This window comes from Camarhynchus parvulus, chromosome 2, assembly GCF_901933205.1.
Source record: "Camarhynchus parvulus chromosome 2, STF_HiC, whole genome shotgun sequence".
Classification (NCBI taxonomy): domain Eukaryota; kingdom Metazoa; phylum Chordata; class Aves; order Passeriformes; family Thraupidae; genus Camarhynchus; species Camarhynchus parvulus.
Genome location: NC_044572.1, coordinates 4,163,099 through 4,180,047, shown reverse-complemented (window position 1 = coordinate 4,180,047; position 16,949 = coordinate 4,163,099). Strand labels below are relative to the sequence as shown.

At 43.7% G+C, this 16,949-nt stretch overlaps 1 protein-coding gene across 3 annotated transcripts in view; it reads right to left on the bottom strand.

Annotated features, from left to right (window-relative positions):
- Positions 1 to 16,949, bottom strand: part of CRHR2 (corticotropin releasing hormone receptor 2) — a 152,810-nt gene that overhangs the window by 41,789 nt on the left and 94,072 nt on the right. For 2 of the 3 annotated variants that reach the window (XM_030971050.1, XM_030971051.1), the window contains 3 exons: positions 5,670 to 5,787; positions 3,013 to 3,166; positions 315 to 375 (listed from right to left, as the gene is read on the bottom strand). In XM_030971050.1, coding sequence (XP_030826910.1) covers positions 315 to 375; positions 3,013 to 3,166; positions 5,670 to 5,787 — 333 coding nt within the window. The remainder of the gene's footprint in view (positions 1 to 314; positions 376 to 3,012; positions 3,167 to 5,669; positions 5,788 to 16,949) is intronic. The other variant, XM_030971052.1, reaches the window with a different exon arrangement.

The following is a 16,949-nucleotide window of genomic DNA, read 5'->3' as shown; positions in this document are numbered from 1 at the left end:
GCTGTTTGGAGAATCAGTGGATGAGATCCCCCTGGGAACCTGTCCTTAGGGACAGAGGAACTGATCAGACCTGGCAGCTCTTCAGGGACATTTTTCTTGGGGAACAAGAGCTCTCCAACCCCACATGTAAGAAATGAGGCAGGACAGGCAGGGACTGGGAATGGCTGAGCAAGGAGCAGCTCCTCAAACTGAGGAAAAAGGAAATGTACAGCCAGGGGAAGCAGGAATATGTGACCTGGGATATGGTTTGGATGTGCATTAATTTCCTAATTTGTTTAGAGAGCCACACAAACACAAATATTAACATCACTTACTGCTCATTTTCATAATACAGCTTGCCAATGGCCCAGGCAATGATGATTGGGCAGGGAATACCTGCAGGAGCAAAAAAGAATTAGGAGTTAATCATGGATGGATGGATGTGTCCATGGTACCAAAGTAAATTCAGATCTGTGTGATGAGAGTCTGAATTAATGAATGGGAGACTCTAAATAACAGTGGTCCTATCTTGGTCTGCTTGAGACATCACAACTGCTAAGATCTTTTAATTTAAAAATGAAAAAAAATCATCCCAACAAAACTTTAGTAAGGAAAGTTAACAGAAATATTAACAAACACACACATAAATACCTGCACTTCCATAGAAGTGACCAGAAGAATTTTGGCTGACTTAAAGGCAGCTTTGGCCCCTTTTCATTTTCCTGCAGCTGGCACAGCAGAATCTCTAAAGTCAGTACTTGGAAGTGAGTGTTTAGGTTTTTATTTCCCAGGCTTCAAGAAGCTTGTAAACATACTGGGATCTCTAGATGAAGCACAATTTCAAAATTTTTCCCTTTTTTTTTTTTTTTTTAAGTTCAGTGTTCCTTATGAAACAGGATTGTGAGAAAGAATAGCTTGGTATCTTGCAGTATCAGAATTCTTGTTTGTTTTTTATTTTCTTTCTGAAGGATCCAGCTACTTTTAACTTTACAGACATCACTGCACTCCCTACAAAGGGTTTGTGTTAGGCCTTCCATTCCAGCTGGTTTGAGGGAGATTTGCTGGAGGAGGCACCTGGAAGGGAGGAACAGTAAATGGAAGTGGCCTCTTGACGCACACTCAGGCAAGGGGATGTCGAAATTCAAAGGGGAGATTTTTCCCTCTCCATTCCCCCTTTAACTTCTCACCTCAGGAAAACCCAAACTCACCATCTCCATCCCCCATTCCAAAGTGCAGGCTGATGTCTCTGAAACCACTGAAATCACTGAGGTGAGTGCATGGACAGAGCCCCAGTGACTCTGACCCCCACGGAGGAGCAGAGGTGCATTTGTCTCTGACACAAATTTGTCTCTTATTAACCTTCCCACTTTCCATTCTGTGGGAAATGGAGGCTTTGAAGAGATGGAAAGAGAACCACAACACAGAGGGGCTGAGTTGTTGAGGGGTCATCTTGAACCTCAGCAGTTCTGATCTCCTGCCCCACCATCCCTGATGGCTCCTGTGCCCTTCAGAGAATTGTGTTTTGTTTCATCCTGCTCACCATGGACTCAAAGGTTCTGGTGCACTCATTTCCCCATGTTCTTGGAGGAATGGACAGGGAAAATGGAGCCATGTCCTCTCTCCTACAGCAAAACATTTTACTTTTCCTTGTTAAGTGAAGAATAGGGATTTGAGAATAAGACTGGTAAAAAAACATGTATGAGGAGGCAGAGCAGAACCAGAATGCACCCACAAGGTGGCTGGAAAGGTTTATTCAGCTCACAGCACTCCTACATTAGCAATCAGAGACCCAGAGGATTCTGACAGAGGTAGGGAGTGAAAACACCAGGGATCAGAGCAGTCTGTGGGTGTGTGGGAGCTGTGTAAGCAGCTGATTTTCCAGTTTGCTGAGAGAATTGAAAACTACTGGGGAAAAAATTGAATCAACTCCCCAAATAAACATTTTCTTTCTACTACAACTCCTCTTTCCTCCCATCTGATTTTGGATTGAATGACATATTTTGTTTCAAAGGCTGTTTCTGCCTTCAGAACTGCAATCCAATTACTTCTGCAGAGAGGGAGAGGCACTTCTGAACAAAATGTCATTCTGCTTTCTCAAAAGAAAATATTGGTGACTTTTTTCCACCTTTCTTCCTTCAGCAGAAACAAACTGCTAGATTCATTACGTCTGTTTGACCTCAGATTTTCATTCAAGTGAACAAACTGCCTGCATGGGGCTTGTCCTGCCAAACATCTCCTGGCAGAGTTCAAAACATGGAGATGTTGGTTGGGAAGGATCTCTGAAGGTGTTTGCTCCAATTTCCTGCTCTGAGCAGAACCATCAGTACTCACCCAGGGTATAGCCTGGCTAAATTTTTAATAACCCCAAGGTCAGAGGTTTCATAGCTGTAAAGTCACATGTTTCAGTGTTCCACCATCTCCTGGTACATTTTCTGTTTCTTTAACACCGAACCAGAACCTCCCAGTCTGCAATTTATGGGTTTTGTCCCTTTTTACAACACCTGCTAATACCAAGCAGAATTTGGCTCCATCATCTTTGTAATTATCTTTCAGATCACTCCTGGTACCAAATAGATCCTTCCTCATCTTCCTCTTTGCCAGATTAAAGCAGCTCAGCTCCTTCAGCCTCACATCACAGCTCATGTCCTTTAGATCCCTGATCACATTTTCAGCTGGAGAATCTCCCCAGTTTTTTCCACATCCCTTTCTGACCTCAGGAACCATAACTGACCACAGCATCCCAAAGGCAGCTTTGCCACAGCTGAGTCTTTGAGCAGCCCCAAGGACAGTCCAAAGTTGATGTGTGACTCTTTGCTAAAGGCTGGTTTCTAGGAACAAATCCCTCAGCAGCTGTGGCGCTGGCAGATGAGGCTCTTTTTCAAGACAACTCCTCACTTAGAAAAGTCTATTCAGACTGAGTGGTCCAGATTTCACCCCAGGGGGATTTATAATATTTATTCTTGCCTCTCTTTGTCTTTAACGCTTTAATGCCAGGTACCACAGAGCACCATTTTAACCACAAAGGTCACTTACACCATCCTATGAAGAGAAAGACCCATTTCCTCAGCTTATCAGTGGAGTAGGTCATCACTATAGCAGTGTGTAAGTAGCAGCCTTCCACAAACATCCAGAAGAAGTTGGTCACCACAAAGTAATTGTAGACAGTGGTAATACATCGACACCAGGGCTGGAAAGGGAACAGAAAAGGATATTTTAAAAGTATGGTATGATTTTAAAATCATGGTATTTCATCATATATTGGTATTTCATGGTATTTCAATCATATATTTTAAAATCATGGTATTTCAAAGATTCTGTATGTTGTTATTCCCTTAAAAAAATCGATGGTAGAATTCACTCATGGGATGCAGATTTGTCCTGTGGCTTGGAATCACAATATTTAAGTGCTGACAGGAACTCACAGATCCATCTGTGACCTTCTGCTGAGGCTGGCTTTGACCATAACAAGCAGGATCTGCTGTATCTAAATCTGGAAAATTCAGGTTCCAGAACAAGCCTCCAAGAGGAGCAGGTCATGTCACCACAGGTGAGCTGTGTCAATGTCATGGTCTTGCTTGGTTTCCACTGAGGGGAAGGAGCACAACTGCTATTTAAAGAAAAAAAACTACTTTAAAAGCATGTTTTTACCAGCCAATTTATCCCCTCTGTTCCTGCCACTGGTGCTTCATTCTGTAAGTCATACAATGTCACATGTCACCTCTGAATTTTGCCACAACCTCAACAGGAATTTTTTGTAAAATGTGAGAAAATGTGTTTTTTCTCCCCAGAATGGCTGTGCAGTGAGAGCACAACTGTGGGAGGCACAAACAGCTCTAGATGGGAACATCCCAGCAATAAATCACAGGGAACTGAGGGTAATTTCCACAGTGCTGCTCATCTAAATCTGGGAAAACTTCCTTCTTACCAAGCAGATATTGAGTGCATTCCCTGAAGGACATCTCTCATTACCTGGGTTCTCTGCTACCACTGATTTTGGTCATTTTGGTCTCACCATTCTCCAGCCTTTTAATTAACTCTAGTGAAGTATTTCCAACTCTTACCCTCAGTTAATTTTATTTTAGCCTTCATATGCAGGAAATAATGATGGTCTACAGGCAGCCAACAGAGCAACAGATGCACCACCAAGCCCAGTAAAATTCTGAGGCTTAAGAATTTACTGGGCAAGAAGCACAGTCAAAGTGACAGCCCATCCAAAAGTTGTGATCACTCCTGTGTATTGAATGAAAAAAAAAGAAGAAATCTTTTGGATGTGTTAACACTTTTCATTAATATTTGAAAATTAATTTGGCTTCACCCTTAAAATAGGATTAAAGCCCAAAACAATCCAGATGCTTAAACATTTTGTTTTCAAACATTTGTTTAAACCAAATTTCCTTTCCTTTCCTTTCCTTTCCTTTCCTTTCCTTTCCTTTCCTTTCCTTTCCTTTCCTTTCCTTTCCTTTCCTTTCCTTTCCTTTCCTTTCCTTTCCTTTCCTTTCCTTTCCTTTCCTTTCCTTTCCTTTCCTTTCCTTTCCTTTCCTTTCCTTTCCTTTCCTTTCCTTTCCTTTCCTTGTCAATTTTTCCTGTGTCAGACCTAAGAGGAACTGGCTGAGGAACTGGGAAGATTCTGGGACAAACAAATACAAATAATCGTGGTGTGATCTCCTGCATAACTTTCATAAGAGACCAGGATAAAATGAATTTTGAGCAAGTCCTTTGTGGATTTATTAAAATTGAATAGAATTGAACAAAATTACAGAGCCCACAGAGTTCACATCTTTCTGTTTATTTGACTGAGGATTCTTGATCCCCACATGTACCCACCATTAGGCTCCAGATAACTTCACCAATTCCTTCTTGATTTTTTTTGCAAGCATTATAAACTTAATGCAAAATATTTCCACATTGATGCTTCTGTATCTGTTATTTAATCTCCACTGATCAGCACAGAAGAGATCACATCAACAGCTAGAATGAATGATGTTCCCATTCATCCTGGTGGTGTTATTTTGACTGACTTATCCCACAATCACACAACAAAGTTGTCACCAAGCTTGTATGAAGCACCTTTCCCAAAATGGCTGCAGACAAAAGATGAGTTAATGAAAACTGGGGCATGTCATGCCCCATCCTTATATTTGCAGGTTTATATTTTCATTGTCACCTTGTGCTCACATTTTAAGAGGTATTTGAGTCCTGTCTCCAACAGATTTTTCCTAAATAACTGTAAAAATCTCAATAAAGATTTGCAGCATTATCATGAGGGCAAGTCACACAGCATGAAACTGTTGACCATAAAGCTCATAAACTCCATTTTCTGGAGTGTGACACTGCCAGAAGCACAGACAGAGCAAACACTGCATTAACAGAATTTACATTTTCTCCAAGGAACTCTGGAAGAGTAATCATAGAGATTTATGCACAGACATCTTCTTCGTGTGGGCACTAATGATTTCTTATTTGTTTTCCCAAAGCATGGGACTGAAGTTCAGATGTCAGATCTTACATTTGAAGAGCTAATCAAGGATGATGAGTGCCCAGCTGACACTGAAATGAAGGGAAACCTGGAAATCTCTCTGAGCACGTGGTGTAAGTGTCATAAATGTTATAAGTGTCCCTTGAAATATCCATACAAAGAAACTCAGCACCCTGAGCTGCAAGGCAGGGCCCTGCCACCTCCCTGCACTCACCTCATTGCTCTCATGGATGTTGTGATCTATCATTTGAAGCAGAAACCACATCACATTCCTCAGGATGAACGTGGTGATCAAGTTCCAGTGGATAATATTCCTCAGGCATCTGATACTCCTGAGCAGGGAAACACACTGAAGTGAACATATATAATGAATATACCCACCCACACATCAATAACCATACAAAACAAATGGGTAAATTCTGTTCATTGCACAGTTTATCCCCCTGCAATCCCTCTGTTACTCTGTGAAAAAAGAGGTTTGTGTTTTTGCACAGCCACGGACAACAATTTGTCTTGACAACAAAATTGAATCAAGTCAAGCAAGTGAAACTGCTTGGATATAATGGAAGAAAAAAAAAATCAAACATTCGAACTGTTATTTCATCCTTGGTTATTAGTTTTGCTCCCCCCTTCCCTCCATCTCTAGAACCACTGGAATTGATAGAAAAGCCTCTGAACAATCAGGCTGCCCTGGAGGCTGCTGAGTTGCTCACAGGAGGAGATTTAGTGGCAAATATTTGTGCTGGAGTGGCAAAGCTGGAATAGTTTACATTTGGCTAATTCTTGAAGAGGCTCACCTGTGTGAGTCTGAATTAATGCAACAGGAGAGCATGAACTGCCTGCTTTTTAATCCTGGGCTTAGCTGGCTTAAACTTGTACCTTAAATGAGGCAGAGCTGCACATCCTCCTTCATCAGGAAATATTTGTGTCTGGTTTTAGTCCCTCCCCAGCCTCCATTGAGGTGCAATGTAAATTATGAGCACAATGTAAAATATGAGCTACAGTAAGCTGGGACACAGTGCCATAAAACAAAAGAGGGCACATCTGAAATATACTTGCTGCTGGAAATGGCTCCAGGAGGCAGCCAGGGTATGATGATATTGCCAGAAAATAAAGCATCACTGAAGCAAAACAGAGTCACTCGCGACAGGTTCAGTCATTTAGGACCAGAACATTTCTCTTCTGATTCTTTGTGAGCTGGTAAAGGATGGCAAGTGCCAAGTTGCAGTGTTGCAGTTACAAAATCTTCAATTAAATGATCTTTTCTCAGCTCAAAGCAAACCCCTCTGTATCATTCATATTTTCTGGAAAAATCCCTTTGCCCAGGATTCTTCTCCTGGGAAGCTGAGAAGCCTCAGAGAAAAAGGAAAACAATAATTATCTGATTTGCTTCTCCTGTGTTTTGCTCATGTGGAATGTGTTTGGAGATTGTTTATCCACAGGTGATTGTTTCATTGGTTTCATGTGAATTGTTTTGACTCTTTGGCCAGTCAGGGCCAAGCTGTGTCAGGGCTCTGGAAAGAGTCAGGAGTTTTCATTATTATCTTGTTAGCCTTCTGTCTGTATCCTTTCTGTATTCTTTAGTATAGTTTGGTATTCTTTAATATAATATAGTATCATAAAATAATGAATTAGCCTTCTGAGAACATGCAGTCAGATTCATCATTCCTTCCCTGCCACGGGGCACCCCGCAAATACAATACCCCTCTATTTATGAAAATCATTTCCACAAGGGTTCAAACAGCCAGAAAACTTCCTGGGATTTGGCAGTGGCCATATCAGGCTCTCTGTTTGCCAGGGAAGCTGCCAGATAATGTGGGACAAACACAAAGTGGCTCAAAGCTGCTCAGCTGGAAGGGACTGATCTCACCCTAGGGACAATAAAAAGAGAGGCACAATCCAGAAACCAACTTTTTGTTGCTTCAGGTCTTTTGCAAGGCAAACAAACCACTCTTCTTAACAACAAACATAATTTTCCTACCATAAAACACAGATTGTATTGTTCTTAGGACTAAATGAGTCAGTCTTAGGGCCAGAAGCAATTCTGTGGTGTCCTTCAGCCTCACAAATCTCACAGAGATTTCAAGCAATTCAGCAAAAAAAACCCAACAGAAGACCTCCCACATATGAGACACTTACAGAGAGACACTCAGAGGTATAACCCTGCTAAGCCAATGTTAAATCACCTCTGAGTTTAACAAGTCAGGCTGCCAGAATGAAATTGGTATTTGGTTTGAGGGCCTCAGTGACTCATGATGAGTTAAGCTGGAGAACAAATCTCCAGCTGCTCAGACCCTTTTCTCTTTTATTTAAGCTACAAACTCCCAAATGCTGCTCTCAGACCTGCCTCACTTTGAGAACTTCACTTTTAACAAAAGGCTGGGGTTCAGGGTTTGGCTTTCAAAGAAATGAGGAAACCAAGCTGCCCGTGCTGAGCCCCAGAAGAGCCCCTGGCTCTGAACAATCCTGCTCAGGGCTGTCCTCTGTGCATCTCCCTGCCCATAAATGTCCTGCAGCTCCCCTTCACCTCTGTGTTTTATTCACTCCCTCCAGGTCAAGGATTAGCAAATGAAAGGATGAGTTTGAAACATTGCTTCTAGGGAGAGAAGGAGGCAGGGGACTAAAACGAAGGAAATTCAGGTCAAACTGTGAATTATTGAGATGAAATGAATTGCTTTTGAGAGCTTTAACAACAAAACAGATTTGGCACACTTGAATGTATTTCTTGGCAAAGGCAAGATAAAAGAGTGGGGGGGAAAAATCCTTGCTGCAAGCATCTATTTAGGTAGAGATATATTTAGATATTTTTTAGTTTAATCATTCCATAAACTGGAACATTACTAAATCTAGCTAAGGAAATCTTATTGCCACAAGATTTACAGCAGGACATTGGTCTGGACACACAGGCATACAGGATCAAATAAAGAGTTGTAGATTTTTGGATCATAAAAAAGAGATTTTCTGCCAGAAAGATCCCAGTCATCAAAACCACATTGTCTTCTTTGATGAACTCAGTGGGCTTGATGATCTCTTCTATTCCAACCTGAGCAATTCTATGATTCTATGTTTTTATCTAGTGCCTACATGATCTTTGTGCTCCTTACTGCTTCTTGGTTCCTACTGGTTTTTATTCTTTGCCCATCACTTTGCATCCTTCAGATTTTTAGTGATCTCTGCAGGACCCAGAGCAAGAGGGTCTGGTCTGTGTTGGAAACCCCCCAATCTCAACAGATAATCATCAAAACACTCCTTGTTTTCAAAAAGCCCCGTTTGTTGAGGGAAGGTGAGCTCCTGGTGTAAAATTAAATAAAGTGTAAATGTGGCCAGCAGCTGGAATTGACCAAAATGAAGCCTGAAGCTTTCATGGAACAGGGAGAGTTGGCTCTCTGTACCACTGCCTTGAGCAAAAGCCATATTTTGGGTATGAGTAACCTCACACCACTGCCCCATCCCTTCTGGAGACACTGGGTGTGTGGCTTGCATGGTAAATAGCTCTCCTTTCACCTGCTGAAAAGCTTCCTGTCTTTGGGGCTAGCAGAGCCATGAAAAATAACCTGAGAGATGTCTGAAAGTGTCACAGACTTTCTCCAATAACTCAGGCAGTGATGTGACCCCAGGCACAGAATAGTTTTAACTTCTCCTTAATTTTTTTCCCTTTTATTTTCTTTTAATAAGAGTCCCAACTGGACACTGAAAGTTTGTTATTGAGCCCAGAGCCCATTGTTCTTTCTCCTAACTACCACCAGCATAGAAATCCGTGGCAATAATGCAATTCACAGCCAAGGGCAGGGAAAGCTTGAGAAATAATTGTGTCAGGTTTGCAGTGGGGAGGGAGAATCTGCAGGATAATAAAGTGTGTGGAGGCTGCAGGGAACAGCAGGGCTGCAGCCCCTGGAACAGGGGAACAATCTCTTGGCAGGCCCCTGAGAAAGCTTCTCTCATTTTCAGGCACTGCTGGTGGGTGCAGTTATTGTAATTTAGCAGGTGTAGAGCATCTGGAGGGGTGCTGAGGAAAGAGTCTCCTCATTCCAGGCTTTTTTTTCAGGGAAGACTGCTCTGCTGGGCTCAGGAGCTCACCCTGTGCACAGAATTCAGCTCTGCAGCCAGGCTGGAGTCTGAGGTGAGCACTGAATGAAGGACATTTCCCAAAACTGGGCAGCAAAAGTGCTGAACAACAGGAGACCTGCAGCACAGCTAATGTTTGCTGAAAGGACAAAGCTGACCTTGCCACACTCATTCATCTCAAAGCCTGAGGAAAAAAAACCAGAATACTCATAGGAGTCATTTATCCTCTACTGGTCTTTTCCTGGCTCTTGGTAGATAGGAAGTAGCTTAAATTTATGAGCCTTAATTTAAATGTAAATACCCCTGTTAGTCATGAAAATGACCTGTCCCATTTTGAAAACTTAAACACTGGTATCAGTCTTCTATGCCAATTAGCCCCACAGTTCCTTTCTCCTTGATTAATTATTGGCTTTGCTGTGTGCAGTGGAAAAGTAACCAAACCTGTGCTCCAGAAGCAGCAATAAGTGCCCTCAGAGGCAGCACAGAAAAAGAATATTCCTATCACTCTTCAACTGGCAGGAGGTGGAATTTAGAACACATTAAGCTGTGTTACAAGTTAGTGAACTGAGCTTTTCTGGAGGCACAGGGGTTGGCATGAATGAACTCCCCCAAAATTCAGAAGCAAAGAAATTGGGGGTTGCTCTTATCTCAGGAGGGGGATATCCCAATCTGGGGGTGGTGGCGGTGGCAACATGGAGGAAATGAGAGCACAGAGAGATGCCCCTCAAGAGGGAAAGAATCATGTGAGAGGGGGGAGAAATGGGAGCTGAGGGGACTGAGTGCTGAACTGCTGCTTCAGACACAATTACAGCACTGCTGTCAAGGAATTGTGACTTACAGAGCCATTCAGAGTTCCCCAGCCCAAAGGATCCGATGATGGAAGGTTTCCTATTCCTCTTCATGTCAGGTAACATCACTTATGCCATTTCCACTTGTTTTACAAGGCTTGATGTGTGCTGAATGGAGCAAGAACAGCAGCACAAATCACCACCGCAGAGATCCTGAAGGCTGGCACATCACAAGACACCACAGACTGAGGCTACAGGCTTCCAGTGAGGAGGAATTCATTATTTCCTTCCTACTCTAATCCTTTTCAGACAAAAATCACTGCTCAAAGCTTTGGCTGGACTCTTCTGCTGGCTCTTCCCTGGTGCATGGGTCTGAGGATGGATGGAATAAAGAGAGAAGTTGCAGCAATTCACTGACCACAGACTTAAAGATTGAGGTCAGAACATAAAGACATAAGAACTTCCATGTTCACCCAGACCAGTGTGCCATTCAGGCTGGGAATCAGTCCCTGTGGGGATCAGTAAAAATTTATTTGGGAAAGAGCATTGGAAACAGGGGAGTTGAACTGCAATTTGGTCCGTGCTCTTACCTCCTTGCTCCTGGCAGTCAGAAGATATTCCTGATCCAGAAGCTGCATTTAAATGCATTAAATGACCTCACTGGTGGCCCCAACTCCTCCCAGGAGTCACTGGACTCCTTTTGTGGTTTAGGTTCACTGGGATCAGACCATGGATTACTGCACTCACATGATGGATTGAAGAGCTCATAACCTGTTATTCACAGTACAACATCTTTGCCTGTGTGGGTTCCTCTTCTCTCCTTGTCTGCCCACTCCCAAGGGCTGGGTGAGGAGACATTTCCTCACAAATGCACCTCCTCCTGTCCTGTGGGAGCTGCAAGGTGAAGGAACAGTAAAAACCTGGATCTGGACAGCAAGAAACTGCTCATCCATGGGCTGTGGGAGCAAACTGGAAGGAGTGCTTGGTGCTGCAGCCACACAGTTCATGCAGCAGTCTCACTTCTGGCTGTGCCTGAGAGCTGATTTTGGGCAGGAAATATCCCCCTGAAATAACAAGCAAAGGGTGTGTGTCGCCCCGAGTGAAGGAGCAGGCAGAAGGAAAAGGATTTCCTTGAGAAGAGAAAAGGACAGACAATTTCTGACATGGAGAACAAAGATATTGCCACTGGAGGCAACTTGGCTTTGTAAATGAAAGGGTTGATTGGTTCCTCATGATTTCTTAAGAACCAGTGCTTTCCCTGCTGAAGGGTATCCAGATACCTCCTCCTGAAAGGGCAGGAGGTTCTGATAAGGGCCTGGTGCACAGGAGTCCTGCTGTGGGTTTAGCAGAGGTGTCCTCATCTCCTCATGTTTTCATCTCCTCGTGTCCTCATGTTTTCGTGTCTTCATCTCCTCGTGTTTTCATCTCCTCATGTCTTCATGTTTTCACATCTTCATCACCTCATGTTTTCATGTCTTCACATCCTCATGTTTTCATGTCTTCATCTCCTCATGTTTTCATGTCATCTCCTCATGTTTTCATGTCTTCATCTCCTCATGTTTTCATCTTCGCTTGTTTTCAATGTCATCTCCTCGTGTTTTCATATCTTCACATCCTCATGTTTTCATGTCTTCATCTCCTCGTGTTTTCATCTCCTCATGTTTTCATGTCTTCATCTCCTCATGTTTTCATCTCATGTTTTCATATCCTCATCTCTTCATGTCTTCATCGCCTCATGTCCTCATGTTTTCATGTCTTCATCTCCTTGTGTTTTCATGTTTTCATGTCTTCACATCCTCATGTTTTCATCTCTTCATATTTTCATGTCTTCACATCCTCATGTTTTCGTGTCCTCATCTCCTCATGTTTTCATGTCTTCATGACCCAGACAACTGGTTAAGGGATAAGAAGCACAAATACCATTCTCTATCCTTCCATTTGGAGGAAATGATGAAGGAAGGAAGGAAGAGGAAGAACCAGCAGATCATCAATACCTGGCTCTGAGCATGGTGTCCCCAGGAGAATTTTGGTGTTTTTTCATCATGGGTTGGTCTACATGACATCAAACCTGTTTCAAATGCTGATGATGTGAGGCTTTGGGTAGAGGAGTGTAGCAAGAGACAGCCCACTCCCATGGGAGACTGAGATAACTCTCAATGAGTTATGAAGTGCCTTGTTTGATATTTGCAGGAATTTGGGGACAACTCTAGTGGAGCTTGTGCAGAGAAAGGAAACAGAGCTGGGGAAGAATCTGGAGCACAAGTTTGATGAGGAGCAGCTGAGGAGCTGGGGGTGTTTAGTCTGCAGAAAAGGAGGCTCAGGGGAGATCTTTTCGCTCTCTAGAACTCCCTGACAGGAGGGTGCAGCCAGGTGGGGATCAGGCTCTGCTCCCAGGGGACAGGGACAGGACCAGAGGAAATGGCCTCAAGTTGCACCAGGGAAGGTTTAGATTGGGTATTAGGGAACATTTCTTTGCTGAAAGAGTGGTCAGGCATTGGAACAGCCTGCCCAGAGCAGTGGTGGAGTCACCATCCCTGGAATTGTTCAAAAACCATGCAGATGCGGCACTTGGGGACAGGGTTAAGTGGTGGACCTGGCAGTGCTGGGGTAAGGGTTGGAGTGAAAGATCTCAGAGGTCTACTCCAAGCTCAGTGAATCTCCATGGATCTACAGGAAGATGAGTGTATTCCAGTGAATCCAGAGTGCCAGAGCCTGTCTCTGGCTGTGCTGGCCAAACCAATGAGATTATCTGGGATTTGGGACGAGCCTCCCTCTCACCACACACACGTATACAGAGCACTCAGCTCAGCTCTGCAGCAGGCTGGACACGAAGAAGCAATTAAGGTGAAAGCCAACATGCTTCTCCTTGGCCTTCCTCATGAGTAAATCAAGAGCCAGGTGTATTGTGAGAAATTGCACACAAGAACCCCTTTATGTGATCTGAGAACAGATCATGTTGTTCCCTGACTCAGTTTCCAGCCACCAGCATCCTGAACTGCCTCATGTGCAGGTGTCAGAGCTGAGCTCCCATGAAGGAAAACAGAAGCAAAGGGGAAAAAAAGCAAAATTCTCCAGCAGCTGACTGCAGCCTGGGTCAGAGGTGGGCAGGAAGAGCTCCTGATTGTTGGCAGAGAGAGGATGTCCTGCTTATTATTTCCACCAAATGACCTTAATTGTGTGATTCTACAGAGAAAGCAGAGAAATAGAAACCCCATTCCTTTTACTTGCAAAATTGTGAGATCTGGAAAGGCAGAAAGAAAATCACATCAATCCTTTCTGTAAAGGTGGCCTCACTGATTCAGAAATTGACATCTATAAATAGTCCTGCTAAAACTCAAAGTAGCTTTCAGTTCATTTACTGGGTTTTTTCTCACTCTATCCATACAGTGGCAATTTTCCTCTGGGATGCACAGAGCCACTATTTTCTCATTCAAAGCATGAGACAAACAATTAACATTAACAATCATAATAATGTGCCAGCATGGTTGAAAGCTCGCTGAATCAGTTGAAGTATCTGCATTGCAATAATTGCAAATGAAAACTTTATTAAGGAAGCTTGGAAACCTTCTATTAATTCATGTAGTATTCCATTAATAATGATGTTCAATTAAGACTGCTGTCCCAAAGTCTCTCTGGAAACAGCTGACAGGAGAAATAGGAGTGCACTTTGCTGGAACCCTTCCCATCCCACGACTGGAACACGCCAGAAGGAGAATCATGGACAATACTTAAAAAAATTATTTCCCCTCTTTAGTCTTTCCTAAGGCAGGCAAAGCACATCCACAACCCATAAATGGCACAGAGTGGGAAGAACACCTCACAGCAAGTTATTTCCCAGGCTCTGTGCCTGTCAGGGCCTATTTGCTTTCACCCACATGGAAGCCTCCCCTGAGGTGCCCATGGTTTCTTTCCCCTGTGTGCTCGATCAATGACATATTCTGGAACTGCTAATGCTACCAGATGGGAACAGCAGCTGGAGAGGCTGGCAGGGAAAATCAGCTTCTTGGTGGCAGTGGCCTGGCAGAATGTAAATACTCCCACAGGAAAAGCAAGGGAAAATGGAAGCCTGGAAGGAGGTGACAGCTTTGTCAGGAGGACAGGAGTGAAAAGCTCAGGTGAAGAGGAGAAGCAGCAGCTTCCACGAGTATTTAGGATGTGCAGAGATCCTAAAAATAAACCCACTGTGGAAGCATCTGTGTGTTTGTCTTTTCCAAAGCTTCACTCTCCTGCCTTCAAGCCAGTTTTTAATCAGACATGGGGCATCCTGCCTGCTTTAGACACAAGGGCTTCCAGCACTGATGTTCCAGGGGTGGGAAGGATGCAGCCAACACAACACACAATAGGCAGGGCAGCCCCAGACTGGCTGTGCTCACTGCTTAAATAAGGGAGAACTTAAATTCCCTTAAATAAGGGAAACCCAGCCCTTGCAAACTCCACAAACACAACTCCAGCCTTGACTCTGCCACCAAGTCGCCCACTGGAGAGAATTTCCAATTTTCACAAGAACGATACAAATACAGATTATGTTATTTAGTGCAGTTTGGGATTGTGGCTGAAGAAAAAGATTTAGGACTCTGCTCTAATTTGCTCTGCTCAGTGGTGGTCAGATGCCAGTAATTTTTGAACAAAGAGATAACAGGGCTGCAAAGTATCTTTTTTTGAGCAGAAAACACCTTGCAGCTCAGGTTTCTGACACAGGTTGTAGTTATCAGGCCACACTGTGGAAAGGTGAATGTTTTCCATGGAGAGTGGCCACTGCAGTGAGATTGCACAAATCAGAGTCAGGACTTCAGAAGCCACACAGTGAGAGCTCAGAGTGGTTGATCTGGCTTACAGCTGCTGTTTGGGAAATACAGTGCACAGCATGTCCTCATTCATAATCCCCTCATGGGATTATACAAAAAAAAAATTCTGAAACCAAATTAATTTAAATGACCAGCTAGAGAATTCAAAGATTTTTGTTTTTCTTTTAATACAATTACACAATTAGCAAAGTTTATTACATTATCCACATTTGCAGATACTGTGGTGATAAACCAAGGAGGAAAGTCTGAACTGCTGATGCTGCTGTTCACACTCTCCTTGGCCTCATTTACACCAAGACATGGTGTGAAATATTTAATTATTTTGGAGCACTTGGCCAGGAGTTGAGAAAAGATTGGCAACCTCCCAGATAATCATTCCTGTGCTTGGTCTAAATTCCTCATTCTCATGGTGCTCACTGGGCACTGGGAATCGTGTCCAGTGGCTCAGCCTGGGCACATCCCCAGGGAAGCTGCTGTGCCCATAACAGGCAGAGGCACCCCAGAGCTGCCAGGGGTGTCCATGGCCCATTTAGGGGCGACAGAACTGTCCACCTCTCCCCTCTCTCATGTTTTAGCTGACAGAGCAATGTGAAGCAGCAGAATTCACAGAACCATGGAACTGGTTAGGTTGGAAAAGACCTCCAAGATCATCAAATCCAACCATTGACCCAGCACCCCTAAGCTCTGTCCCCCAAGTGCCACATCCACAAGTTTTTTGAGCATTTACAGGGATGGTGACTCCACCACTGCCCTGGGCAGGCTGTTCCAATGCCAGACCACTCTTTCAGTGAAGAAATTTCCCTGATATCCAACCTAAACTGCCCCTGACACAACTGGAGCCCCTTTCCCTTCTTCCTCTCCCTGTTCCCTGGGTGTAGAACTTGGCCCCCCAGGTGTCCCCTCCTGTCAGGAGTTGTGCAGAGCCTAAAGGTCCCCCCTGAGCCTCCTTTGCTCCAGGTTGAGCCCCTTTCCCAGCTCCCTCAGCTCCTCCTGGTGCTCCAGACCCTTCCCCAGCTCTGTTCCCTTCTCTGGACTCACTCCAGCACCTAAATGATCTCTTAGATTAGGCAGAAGAGAAGATTCCTGAGTGCTGAACAACTACAGTGGAGTTAGTGAGGGACCTACGCGTGCAATTCCATGGGTGAGAACTGAAATGGAACCATTTAGCACTTGAACAGCTGCAGGTGCATCTGCAGTTCATAACTCTAAACATCAACTTGAAAACATAAACATGTTCTCTGATTTTCCTTCCCAGAGGTGACTCAGGATGTGGGGTTTTTTTTAAATCAAATTGCACTCCTGAGCATGATTCATATATAAACTCCAAAGACCCAACTTTGCTTTCCTTCTTTTTCTGAAATCTTGGAACAATTGCAATGTTTTCTCCACTGTTCCCACAACCATTCCATCATCATCAGAAGCAGAACACAGACAAATTTTAGCCTGTCAGTCAACATAGATCTAGATCTTGTAAGAGCAGTTCTATAATCAGAATTCAAACAAGTTCATGTCCATCTCCAAAAACTCACAGCCAAAATCTTGGCAGCAACAGAAACATACCAGCAGCAGTGACAAACTTCTAGCACAGGATAGAAAGTGGCCTCCAAACCTCAGGTCAAGAGAGGAACTGAGCAAAAACATTTAATAAGTTCCTGATACTCTAGTTTGACTCAAATTTTTTCCTCTACCATGCTGCTCTGGCACCCCTCTGCTCTGTGGGCTGGAAATCATCCTTTCATATCCACTCACAAATCTGTCTGTGGAGCACCTATACCCATTTTTCCTTGCACTGACACTGTCCTTGATCATAAGCAGCTCTTCAGTTTCCAGTGTTTA